General features: G+C 33.3%; 1 protein-coding gene, 1 long non-coding RNA gene and 1 pseudogene across 2 annotated transcripts; 2 read left to right on the forward strand and 1 right to left on the reverse strand.

Annotated features, from left to right (window-relative positions):
* Positions 1-1,089: 1,089 nt before the first annotated feature.
* Positions 1,090-5,133, forward strand: LOC146952248 (uncharacterized). Its single transcript, XM_085700359.1, has 4 exons — positions 1,090-1,360; positions 2,037-2,161; positions 3,664-4,006; positions 4,587-5,133. The coding sequence occupies exons 1-4, from the start codon at positions 1,214-1,216 to the stop codon at positions 4,878-4,880; spliced, it is 909 nt and encodes a 302-aa protein (XP_085556485.1). The 5' UTR covers positions 1,090-1,213; the 3' UTR covers positions 4,881-5,133.
* Positions 2,224-3,667, reverse strand: LOC146952249 (uncharacterized). The gene is made up of 3 exons (XR_015005554.1): positions 3,429-3,667; positions 2,723-2,801; positions 2,224-2,376 (listed from the first exon to the last, which is right to left on the reverse strand). It is a non-coding gene; the product is annotated as an uncharacterized LOC146952249 (long non-coding RNA).
* A 5,703-nt stretch (positions 5,134-10,836) lies between the features above and the next one.
* Positions 10,837-13,568, forward strand: LOC146952250 (phosphoenolpyruvate carboxylase 2-like; annotated as a pseudogene).
* The last annotated feature ends 445 nt before the right edge of the window (positions 13,569-14,013 follow it).

Below are 14,013 nucleotides of genomic sequence, written 5' to 3' on the forward strand. Positions count from 1 at the left end.
AGGACGATTCGACTTAAGGTATTGATTGATTAATTTCTTTATATGTCAGAAAAATATCTTGACAAGAAAAAAAACATGAGATTTCCGACCAAATTAATCTTTTCAAAGATATTTATTTAAAAAATATTAATGATTTTTTTTAGGGTTAAATATGTTTTTGGTCCCTATAAAATTGCGACCTTCTAAGTTTAGTCCTTACTTAATTTTAATAGCTTTTTTAATCCCTACAAAAAAAAAATTACTTATAATTTTAGTCCCTGCTAAAATAAATTTTGTTTAATTATCCTTAAACTCTTAAATTTTTTAACGATTCTTTTTATACAAGTTTAGAACACTATGAAAGGTTCATTTACTAAAATCTATAATTTTTTAACATGAAATAAATTAAATATGAATTTTTTAAAACGACAAAAGTTTAAGATATAAGTAACAAAAATATGGACGTAGAAATCAAATTTTTGCGATATTTTTTTTGGAGGACCTTTTAATAACGTTCTTAACACGCTTGTAAAAAATTGTTGAAAAACTTAAGAGTTTAAGCATAAATTAAACAAATTTGGATTGAGTAAGAACTAATATTGAGTGCAGAAATTTTTTGTAGGGATTAAAAATGCTATTAAACTTAAGTAAGGACTAAACTTACAAGGTCGCAATTTTTTAGGGACCAAAAACATAATTAACCCTTTTTTTATAAGGGAAAAAAATATTAATGATTGGCAAGTGAAATAAATTCACGGCTCTTCGCATATACGTTGCAAACCTTTGTACCAAAAAAATACCTTGCAAACCCTAAAAGTTGAAAAAAAATATTAAAATATTTATGAGTGAGATTTATGTGAGTGAGTGTGTGTATATATAAATAAATGTGAGGATAGAAAAGCTACAGATAGGGTATTGTTGTCTCTATTAGAGTATAGTGTTTGGAGTAGTAACATACCACTACTCCTTTTATCTTGTCTTTGTCTCTTGTATATTTGTTTTTATTTGTGTCTAGGAAATGAAAATGGCATCACGTGAATCTCTTCAAGACAACCCTTCTCTTTTTAGCCTCTCAATTCTTTTATATAAGAACCCTACCACCCTCTGATTAGCCTCTTTCACTCTTTCTCTCTCTTTGATTTGCTTGTTATTATTCTTTCTATTACCCTATCCCTTTGTACTGTCCACTGTTCTTTCTCTGTGTGTTATTATAAACTCATCGATCCATCCATCCATGACTCCTGTTTCTCTGAATCCACCAGGTCCTAATTCTTTACTACAAGGTCAAAACCAATTCTTCAATATTTCTCCTGTTAATCAGGACACTCCTACCTTCTTTAACTTACTTGGAGACTTTGGAGAAAATCATGATCATCATCAGGCAAGATCATATATGATCCCTTTGTTTTTTACTTCTCTTTTTTTTTTTTTTTTTTGATAAATTAATGAACTCTTTTCTTTTCTCAATATATTATTATTTTTATCAAAACTTATCACTAATATATTCTCTATACTTTGCTTCTTTTTTTTTTATCATGAAACTTATACTAAATTGTTTGTTTGAATGAAAGAAGAAAAATAAAATCCCCTTTTGTTTTTTTTAAAATGTTCTACTAATATATATGATCTATATATCCACCATAGTAATTGTGTTGTTTTGAAACAAGAGAACGTTTGGTGGTGATGATCATGATAATTGAACATCCGATCCATGTTTTAATAATATATAGATTTGATGAATTAATATGAAATTAATTTGATCTTTATATAATGATATAATTTGGCCTATGATCTGATTATTAATCTAATTTTTAAGATATACAAGTATGCCTTTTCTCTTCTATAATTTTTTTTTAAAATCATATAATGTAACTGCTTTGATTTATTTATTTATTTTGACTAAAATATAATTGCTTTGATGTGTATTTTTTTTTAACAACCTTTGATGTATATGTTATTATTTGATCTTTTTTTTGTTGAAAAAAAACAAATAAATGAAAATTCTTAATTAAAATCTAATGTGTATAGTTTTGATCTCTTTGATTTGATTACTTTAGGATCATAAGCTGGCATTTCATCATGATGGATCATCATCAAGCAATCACCAACAACTCTATAATTCATCAAGTGAGTCAGTTATGGTTGATTCAAGCAGTGCACGTGACACAAATTTATCATCATCCTTGGAGCCAGTGGCGGAGCCAGACAAAAATGTTTGGGGTGGCCGTCATCCGGCCATCAAAATAAACTAAAATATAATATATAAATCATTCAAAATAAACCAAAAACCGATCATTCAAAATTTAAACTACATACCTAAAGACGCCCTTTACGCTTTCACGCCCTTTACGCTTTCTGAGTGACATGAAATCATCAATAATCAAATAGCATGCCCACCTGTTAACAGCAAGAATCAAACCAACAATAAGATTACAATCAACATTCCTTGAATTATAACAAAATAGGAACAGAACATCGTTGGTCAACTTCAACAATAATTTATCTTGGCTAATCTATGACCTATTATTAACTACACTCTTTAGAGAACATCAACCAAGAGTGGCGCTAGAATTTCACGTTAAGAAAATTGGTGCATCACTTATGAATCAAACCATAAGTATAGTATGAATCAAACCATAAGTCATAGTAAATTATATTAGAAGGACATACATGGCCAAACATGAAGCACACAGCCTTTACATACAATAAGGCAAAATCAGATTCTAACAGACATTATACAAACCTTCAACAAAAGCATTGTAAAGCCTGCCTTTCTCCTCCAGCATCCTACTTATGGACATGATCTTCTCATTATACTTATACTGCATTTTGTTGAGGTTTTCATTTGTAATGTCAACCAGTTATTAAACCAAAAATATGTAAAGTTATGACTTACAACCAGTTATTAAACCAAAAAACACCAAATACAAATAAATATATGAATAATAACAAGTATGATGTGACCATGAGATTTGAACCAGAAAAGGAATTAAACATGTTTTAGATTCATACCCACAATTCCAAAATCTATTTTAACAGAATCTGGAAGGAAAAAATTAACAATTCTTCACAAATTTGAACAAATTAAACCCTTTTCTAGAAGAAAAAAAATGAATTCAAAATTAGAGACAAATTAAGATTTGAGACACTCAGCAAAAGAAATACAATACAGGGAATTGAAAAAGGAGGAAGAATACACACCAATTACACAAACAGGTGGGGATTAGAAGACAAAGATTGATGTGATTGTGAACCAATAAAGCAATAAAGATTAAGAACAATAAAGCAATTATAATTATCATATTTTATCATGAGATTAAGAACCAATTATAACCAATTATAATTTTCCCAATAAAACCCATTTCAGTACACAATCCGAACAGTACACACAACACAACAGATTTGTAATCATACATACTAGATGAAAGAGAAGAGAAGAGAAAGCATACAGATTTGGTGTGGACGCTGTGGTGGTTGCCTGGTGGTGGTGGATCAGATTTGTAAGCTTGGTTGGGAGAGAAGAGAAAGCGCGTTCTCTTTCCACTTCTGATGAAAGAGGAAATTGATGCCTAAGTGTGAAATTGTGCAGGAAAATAATAATTATACTGAAGGGTAAAATCGTAATTTCATAGAAACAATGGGGTGGCGGTGGCAACCCCTTGCCCCCCCCCAGTTCCGCCACTGCTTGGAGCTGGAAGATAGCAGCAAAAAGATGAGTCACGGGTCTGAGAAATGGATGTCTTCAAAGATGAGGTTGATGAATAAAATGATCAACACAACTGCTACTGTTGCCACAACTCCAATAATGAGACCAAACAACAATATTGCAGCCACTACTGACAAAGCTATCAAGACAACAACTCCAATGATGAAACCTAGTAATTATGGTACTAGTCCAAGAAATCAAAATATAAGGTACAACCAAACAAGCCCTAGTAGTAACAGCGGTAACAACACCGTTAGGGTTTGTTCTGATTGTAGTACATCCCATACCCCACTATGGAGGAGTGGCCCTATGGGTCCAAAGGTAATTCGTTAATCCCAGCCTTATTCACTATTCTTTCGTATTAAAGTGGGAGAGTGACCTTGTTGTTATGATCCACTAAAATTTATCATTTATCGCTTCAATTCGTTCATCTCAAAAATTATTAATATCATCCTCACAAAAAAAATATATTAATATTTATTGTTCATAAGGGATCTCAAATATGGATTTTTATCAAGACCATAAAAATTCTTACAAAAACAATCCTTTACTTCCTTTAATACAAATATTTTATCAAAAAAATGTAGTATTCGTAGTAAAAGTTGAATTCATAGAAACGTCAAAATTAGAGATCAATTTAATTTTTCCTGCCTCTATTTTATCTTTTTAATTACAATATTTATAGTTTTGATATTCAAACATAAATAAGATATCAAGCTATATACAAGATCAATTAAAATAATTTTTATTATTATATCATGGTTTTAATTAGTCGAATATTTCAATAGATGATAGATCACACTAGAGTCATGCAAGTATTATTCCATAATTAAACTTAATTTGATTGATACTTGAATCATATCTAGTTATATATAGTTAACATGAAAACATGTTGGTGCAGTCACTTTGCAATGCTTGTGGAATCAGGCAGAGAAAGGCAAGAAGGGCCATGGCTGAAGCTGCCCATGGTTTGGCTACATCCCCTAAAACTAAAGTGCTTAAGATAAAGAAGCCTACACAATTCAGGACTAAGAACAAGGCTTCTACTAGTACCTCTACAACTTCAACTACTTCTGCTGGCTCATCATCTCAAGATGTGAAGAAACTTGAATCTTTTCCATTAGATTATGATTATGATGAAGCAGCAACGGCGGCACGACTTCTGGTGGATATATCTTCTGGTGTTACTTATTGATCTTAAATATAAGACGGTGGATTTGGATTTTCTCATGTGGGAATTTCATAGTGAGAGGTTCATACTTTTTGACATTTTTGGTTTTGTTTTTTACTTTTATATTAAAAATAATTGGTGACTATTTTGTTTGGTATTGTTAGTTGTGAAATCAAGCCGATGTACATGCAGCACAACCAAAAATAAGGTTTGTGTTGCATTACACCTGCATTTATTATGGTGAATTAAAGAAAAGTTTTGTGTGAGCTTTCATTTATTTTCGGTTTCATATTTTACGTTGTAGTAATATTTTTGGTTACGGGGTAAATTGGATGGAATCTAGCAGAAAACTTTACCGAAATTAAATGTCATAGTAGTATAATAATTTAAATGATGGAATTGAATTTAAGGTAGTATCGGTTACTATAATGCACTGTTTTGAAAATAGAATTACAGTTCAATCGGTTAACGAGACCCGGATCCTTACATTAACCTCCCTAGACCATCCTCTACTTTTAGGCTTACAATCATCCAATCACCTGATATGGGAGATTTTGCTAACCACCTTATAGGAAATGCCTCTGTAGCAGTAGTGGCAGAGCTAGAAAATATTTTGGGGGTGGGCCAAATTATTTTTTATTCATTCAAGTGACCAATTATTTCATGTGCAAATTTACCGCGTAAAGGAGTTTTAGTATTGGATCAACCGAAACCAAAAACCGACATAAAATTGTATAAAATCTTGCAAAATAGACCTATAATTGAATTATTTAAATTTTTTCGGTGAACCACCACCACTTTACGGGAATTTGGATCAACCAAAACCTAAAACCGACATAAAATTGTATAAAATCTCGCAAAATAGACCTATAATTGAATTATTTAAATTTTTTGGGTGAGCCACTACACCACTTTACGGGAATTTGGATCAACCGAAACTTAAAACCGACACAAAATTGTATAAAATCTCGCAAAATAGACCTATAATCGTTGATTTTTTAATTTTTGGGGGTGGACCGTGGCCCACCTCAGCCCATGAAGGGCTCCGCCACTGCTCTGTAGTAGGCCAATCTTTGGCGGGACATACTGCTATGTATGGATCCCATATGGCTGTCTCATTTGGGCGATCATCGACCTAGGGGGGTTTGATCTATCTCATCTTGGTCAAAAGGTATATCATTTCTTGGATCTAGTCTTGATTCTACCTCAAATTGGTTCTCGGAGGGAAAGGTGCTATGTAATGAGCTAACAACTTCATTTTGGAACGACCCTTTTGAGATAGGACGGTTTCGCTGAGGATCTAATTCTAAAGGCTTTTTTAGGTTTAGGATCATTGTGGATTGATTGTTGGTAACATAGGCCTTTGGGGTGGGGATATGTGGGTTTGGGACCTTAGGTGGATGAGAGTAGGACATGGTCACAATTTTGAATGGGACCATTTTCTCCCTTAAGGTGGATGAGAGTAGGAGCGAATCACTTTTTAAATTGGCCACCTATAAGTCAGATCAGAACCGACTTAAAAAGTCATTTTAATCCGATTTAAAAAGTGTCTTTTGTATTAGTACTTGCAAAGGATTTCTCGTTGTAGAAGATTGACACCTATGGATTTTACTCTATTAGTTCGGCATACTCGATGCTCTAGGAAGCCGCTCAAGTTAAGGGAGATGAGACAAATGAGGATGTACAATTTTTGGCTAAGGTTTGGAAGAGTTGAGCCCTTTAATAGGTTATTGTATTCTCATGGCAGTTACTCAAGGATAAGGATCATATTTTCCAAAGTCATTTACGAAGGAGGGTTGTTGTTGATTCTAGTGGTACCTCATGTGTGTATTGTTGCTTTTTGGTGGAATCAGATCATCATTTGTTTGTCACCTGTGAGTTCGCCCTTAAAGCGTGGTATAATATTTTATGGGTAGTTATGGCAGGAGGTATAGTGATGCCTCTAAATATTTTATGTTTCTTTTTTAGTTTTTGAGGCTATTGGGGATGGAGGGATTCAGTTAGGCTAGTATTACATTTGGTTTGGCAATTAGTTATGTATTATATTGAAGTCTTGTAAGGAATCTATTTTCTTTGAAAAGACAGTGATTGTCGAGCAACTAATAGACATGATGAAATTCTCCTCATAGAAGTGGTTTCTTGGTAAGACCTATAATTATTCATGTACTTACTATGAGTGGGTGGTGGAACCTATATTTTGTTTGGGTCAATAGTAGTTTATGACGTTAACTATGATGAATCAGTTCGTTTTTGGCAAATTTATTGCTTGTCCGGTTTTGTTTCTCTCCACGAAAGATCCTGCGATCTTTTTTCTATTGCTCGGGTTGGTCTGGGGCTTTCTCATAGGCGGGTGCCCTGTTCGTGTTTACTTTTCCCGTTTTTTCTCATTGATGTATTTTGCTAGTTATCTTCCTCTTTCTCTTTTTCCCTCCAATGTTTGGTCATCAGTACTCCTTGTACACTTCGTAGTTTCACCCCGCTTGAAAGCAGTTAAATCATGACTACCTTTCGATTCGATATTTGGGTCAGTATTAAAACATCGCTATCATGTGTAGATTGTAGTAGTAGTAGCAGTAGTAGTAGTAGTAGTAGTTGTTATTATTATTTATTTTTTTCGACAGAATGTTATTATTATTATTAATAATAATGTACTCCCTTTACCTTTTTTTAATAAACAAATATATTGAAAGAGTACAAGGGATACTACAATTTGTTACAAACAAAATATATAGGCTACACGGCTTTATAATTTAACTAGTTTAGAGACCCGGCGTTGCTCGGGTTAGATATTAAATAAGTTTGTATGAACGAATACACATGTAAGTATATTAATTGAATTTATTTATATAATATCTTAAAAGTAATATCTTAAAAATAAATATATATATATATATATATATATATATATATATATATATATGGTGAGATGAATAACTGAGTAATATACAACGGTTTAGTTTTTTTTTTTAGAGAAACATGTAGCCGAGTTTGCATGGAAATTAGGGTAGCCGAGTTTGCATGGAAATTAAGGTATTCTGTTTGAGAATGACCATTATTTTGAAACAATTTTATTTTTAAAATGACAATTATTTTGAAACGGAGGGAGTAATGATTTCAGCTGCTGTGTTGGTTAAAAAAAAAGTGCCTAATTTATCAATGAAACTAATCAAATAGCTAGTATTGAATTTAGATCATAATTTGGGTTAACCTTTTTACCAAATAGCTAGTGTAATGTGTGATCTACACTAGAGGTGTAACGGTTCGGTTTGGATTGGTTTTCACTCAAAAAAATGATCGAACCGATGAAACCTTCATCGGTTTGGATTGGTTCGGTTTTCACTGTTTTTCAAAAAAGAAACCAAACCAAACTAATCGGTTTGGTTTGGTTTGGATTGGTTTGGTTGATTGGTATATTTAAAAATACAATTAAAAAAATCCATATTCTCACAAAATATTTCATAGAACTTTGTATAATTGTATTTCGTATTTTGTTTTTTCATGTTCTCTATTTTTCAAACAACTTTTTATAACTAACCTTACTCAATATTTCATACATATGATCCAAGATTTATTCATCCATCATTCTTCAAAAACAACTTCATCAAACTCAAATATTTCAATCATTCATGATCCATACATGCATCATTCATCAACAAACACAAAAATTCCAAAAAGAACATCCTAAAATTAAAACATAGTCAAAATAACAAATCCATGCAAACGGAAATTAAAACATCCTGAAATTTAAGCATCATGAAATTATGGTCGCCAAGAGTATAAATCAATGGCATGAACATGATAAAATTAACCGAGAGATGAATCTCAGCGGTGACCGATGGCGATGAACAATGAATTTGGTGTGGTTGACGACTAGGGTTTCTTTTTTAGTAGAAATGAAAGAGTCTGACTAATGAGATGAGAGAAAGTGAATGGATTAAAAAATATTTTATGTTTAATTTTGGGTCTAACCATAAGTTTGCATGAGGTAGGATAATATTAGTGAAATAAAGAGTGTGGTTATCATCGGATTGGTTCATCGGTTTCACGGATCTCGAAATAAAAAACCATGAACTAAACCAAACTAGATCGGTTTTGATTGGTTCAGATTGGTTTCAAACCGTACCAAACAAGGTCGGATATTTTTCCGATTTGGTTCGGTTTGGACTTTCCGTTTCGTTGGTTTTGTCCGAACCACTTACACCCCTAACTACACCATTGATTCTATTGTAAATGAGCTATCATTTTAATTAATATAATTTCCTATCATTATCATATAAGAAAAGCTTGTATATTGTTATAAATTTCTTATAATGAAATCATCATAAGCAAAACAAATAGCATTATCTCTCAAATTATATATATTGACTTAAAAGTAAAAAGAAAATAAAAAATCAATTTTATTTATGCAACAAATGATATTTATATATGTTTTGGGAAATTGTGAAGTGTCGGTGAAACCGGGTTCTGTAATTAAAGATTCAACCAAATCAATAATAATCGCGTGTACAAAAATTATAGAAAGCTATATTGGAATATGCTTGTTGGATAATCAAAATAAGTGCAAATTCAACATTCCAATTCGATTGCATGAAAGGAAATAAAAAAAGTTATGAGATTAATTAGAATAGACTGACAGTTTAAAATAAGTTTACACTGTCAACCAATTAAAATCATCCAATTAAACAACTCATCTTAAGTGTTAAAAAAAAGAAAAGATCAAATAAAATCTTTATAATAAATGCATTCTACCCACATTTCTTATTTTGAATTTGATTTCCTGGTTTTCAATCTGCATTACAAATACTGCATCTTGTCTCACCAGACCTAACCTTCTCCTACCTTAGGTGCATTTTTTTAATGTTCATGTTGTAATAGAGTCTTTGTTCAATGCTCAATGCCAGAATCATTTTGATTTTTTAGCCTCTTTTATCCTGCAACAGTTTCTCTTGGTTCATTTTAGAGGCATTTGCAGGATTTGAAGTGATGAGGAAAAGTACAACACGTTTTCTATTAATAATCATTTTAAAACTCAGGGTAAATAGCACATCAATCAATAGCCACGGTGGGCATTTTGCAATTATCTCAAACATAGTGAGGGAAATTACATACTAACTTAAAATTTTAGCTTCCTCTGTGTATGTCATGTGTTTAGGCAGCATGTTTTCTCATCCGTCTGCCAAGCTTTTAAGTTGTTTTTTTCTCTCAAAAATTTCTTCCTGTTTGATTGGGTTTCTCTATGGAGTGATCTAAAGTTTTGTTCCTGGAAACGAAGGGAATCACACACAGAGGACACCGTATTTTCATTAATGGCAATTATTATGTGTTATATTAGCTAAAACTCTTTCAATTTCTGATGTGAGAATGAATATGAGATATGACATTGATTGTAAATATTTTATTTTCTTTTTTCTTTTTTTAACACTTAAATGAGCTGTTTAATTGGATGATTGTAATTGGTTGACAGTGTAAAGTTACTTTACACTGTCAGTCTATTCTAATTAATCTCAAAAATTATATTGTGATTAAATTTATTTATCTTTTAATTATGTTCAATTGTATGTGCGTTCAAATTTTCCTTATTTTATTTGGGGTTGTGCTTAAGTATGATTTTCTCGACATGAATAATAAATGACTCTATACAAAGTAACATAAGGGATATTAAAAAAGTAGATACTCCCTTTAATTTTGAATATAAAAAAGAATTTTTTAGATTTATTGAATAAAATATATATCTACAAAAGTTAATTGCCAAGATGCGCGGGTAAATAAATTTTCTTACATCTCATGAATGTTACTTTTTTACACTTACAAAGTTAGTATGCATCCAAATTCAAATGTTTCTAAAAAATGATGATTTATTTATAAAAAAATAAAGATAAGTGTTTCTAACAAACAAATTGATCTCATGTTTGAGGTAATCAAATATGCCAGACTCTTTCATGATAATAAAATTTTCATTAAGCATTAATTAGTATTAGTACATGGTTCTTAAATTCTTGTTTTTGTCTACTACGGTAGTTGTCCGCGCTGCAATGACGAACTCCGTGTTAGAGCTGAAGAGCTACATAGATCCTCAAAGAAAGATGCAAAACATTATATTGCTATGTATTATTATTGTGTTCTAAGTAACACTTTTTGGACATTATTATTGGAATTTACAATACAGAACAAAATTTTGGAACAGCACTGCTGTAATATTTGTATAACACATCTTAAAATGTTGCAGAGTTTTGGAAACAGATTCCTCCGAATGAGCCATATCCATGTCATTCTTGGAGGTGTGAGGGACAAACTGTATAATACACGTGAACTTGCTCGACAGTTATTAGCAAATGGAACCTCTGTCATCGTTGAAGAGACAACCTTCACAAATGTTGAGCAGGTATTATCCTCACAACAACTCAACACACCATTAAGACATAACGGGAATGGAATCGTTACGCCTGAATGGAAGTTTCCATGCAGCAACATGTTGCGTTGCTTTCTTGTTTATAGTATGTTCTAATTTTTCAGATATATATTTTGAAACCCTCAACTTCTATTTTTTCTTTTTTGTGTAGTTTCTCGAGCCTCTTGAACGGTGTTATAGGTCACTCTGCGCATGTGGTGACCGATCGATAGCAGACAGAAGCCTTCTTGATTTCTTGCGACAAGTATCCACATTTGGACTTTCACTCGTAAGACTTGACATCCGCCAAGAGTCAGACAGGCACACAGATGTTATGGATGCAATTACAAAACACTTGGAGATTGGATCATACCGAGAATGGTCAGAGGAATGCAGGCAAGAATGGCTCTTGTCCGAGCTTAGTGGAAAGCGCCCTCTCTTCGGCCATGATCTTCCTAAGACAGAAGAAATTGCCGATGTTTTAGATACCTTCCATGTCATTTCAGAACTCCCCTCTGATAGCTTCGGGGCCTGTATCATCTCGATGGCAACCTCCCCATCTGATGTGCTAGCTGTCGAGCTTTTACAACGTGAATGTCATGTAAAGCAGCCTCTAAGAGTTGTTCCACGGTTTGAAAAGCTCGCTAATCTTGAGTCTGCTCCTGCTGCGGTAGCGCGTCTTTTCTCTATAGATTGGTACAGAAACCGCATCAATGGAAAGCAAGAAATTATGATTAGCATAGTCAGACTCAGGAAAAGATGCTGGCCATCTTTCTGCAGCTTGGGCGTTATACAAGGCTCAAGAGGAACTCGTAAACGTAGCAAAGGAGTTCGGTGTTAAGCTAACAATGTTCCACGGCCGAGGTGGGACAGTTGGAAGAGGAGGAGGTCCTACTCATCTTGCTATATTATCTCAGCCACCAGATACTATTCACGGCTCATTTCGGGTAATAGTTCAAGGTGAAGTTATTGAACAATCGTTCGGAGAGGAGCACTTTGTGCTTTAGAACACTTCAGCGTTTCACTGCTGCGACACTTGAGCACGGAATGCATCCTCCTGTTTCGCCAAAACCAGAATGGCGTGCCCTTTTGGATGAGATGGCTGTCATTGCAACAAAGGAGTATCGCTCAATTGTTTTCAGGATCCTCGTTTTGTTGAATACTTCCTATGTGTAAGGATCATTTTACTCAATATTTGTGACATTGCAGTTTATTTGTCTTCTGTTTTCTCTGTTGTTTATGAATATTATTAATTGCAGGCAACTCCTGAGTTGGACGAATGAACATGGGCAGTCGTCCGTCAAAACGAAAGCCGAGTGGAGGAATTGAATCACTCCGTGCTATTCCTTGGATCTTTGCTTGGACGCAAACAAGGTTTCATTTACCAGTATGGCTTGGCTTTGGAGAAGCATTCAAGCATGCGATTGAGAAAGATCCGAAGAATCTCCAAATGCTTCAGGATATGTACAATCAATGGCCTTTCTTCAGAGTTACCATTGACTTGGTTGAGATGGTTTTTGCCAAAGGAGACCCCAGGATTGCTTCCTTATAATGACAAACTCTTAGTTTCAAAAGAGTTGTGTCCGTTTGGTGAACGTTTAAGATCTAAATATGAAGAAACCAAGGGCTTTCTCCTCAAGGAAATTTCTAATTGCGTTGAAACTTGCCGTTTTGGGATGTTTGTACATTTCTTTGTTGCCGTTTCTATATTTTGAGAATTTCTGAAATAGAAAATGAAGTTAGTTCTAATGAACTCTACTTATTCTCAAGTTGCTGGGCACAAGGATATACTTGAAAAGGAGACCCTTACTTAAAGCAAAGACTACGCCTTAGAGACTCATATATCACAACCCTTAATGTCTTACAAGCATACACATTGAATCAAATTCCCGATCCAGATTACCATGTGAAGATGAGGCCACATTTGTCAAAGGAATACATGGAATCAAGCAAACCAGCTGCAGAACTTGTTAAGCTTAACCCAAAAAGTGAGTATGCTCCTGGTCTTGAGGATACCCTTATTTTGACAATGAAGGGTATAGCTGCTGGTATGCAAAACACTGGTTAATTAAGCTCCATACTCTATGTATTGTATAATCTGTATAATTGGATACATAGACAATGTAACCTATTGTGCTTTCTAGAGATTTGTACTGGCATCAAATAAACTACATTACTCTATAATATAAGTAACAAGTGTTTATCCTATAAATGTTTGAATGTTTGGTATCATGATGGCTCTCCAAGTTGCCATGATTTCGATAAATCCTGTTTATCACATGTATTTATTAAACTGTTTAGTTGAAGGCATTCTTGATTCTTTTGATTTTTTTACTGTTATTTAAAAGTCATAACTCTATGTTAACTAAAGTGTCTGCACAAGAGTTTGCTTCACAATATGAGTAACAAATCTTGACCTCTTAATCCAACTCAAATAAGCTCCTGATTCGCTGAAGCAACATATTCTGAGCAACAGTAATGTCACTTCCAGTCTTCATATTATGAAGCACTACCTGTGAGTCAATATGCAGATTCACTGCCTCGAATCCTCAGGGCGCATGAGGTCGAACAAAACCTTTGACGTGAAATTCCTTGTTCCTCCATTGCCACAAAGAGTGACTAACTATAGCCCATACAGAAAATCACGAAATTCCCATGTTGATCGCATTTTTTTTACTCAAATTTAGCTCTATCCAATTCTTAACATTAACCCAAAAGAAAACTTCTCGCTCCTTCCACCATCCCTATCGTCTAAAGTTAGAGAACAAT

This window comes from Medicago sativa, chromosome 1, assembly GCF_051527215.1.
Source record: "Medicago sativa cultivar Bolivia chromosome 1, Bolivia_mono, whole genome shotgun sequence".
Taxonomy (NCBI): domain Eukaryota; kingdom Viridiplantae; phylum Streptophyta; class Magnoliopsida; order Fabales; family Fabaceae; genus Medicago; species Medicago sativa.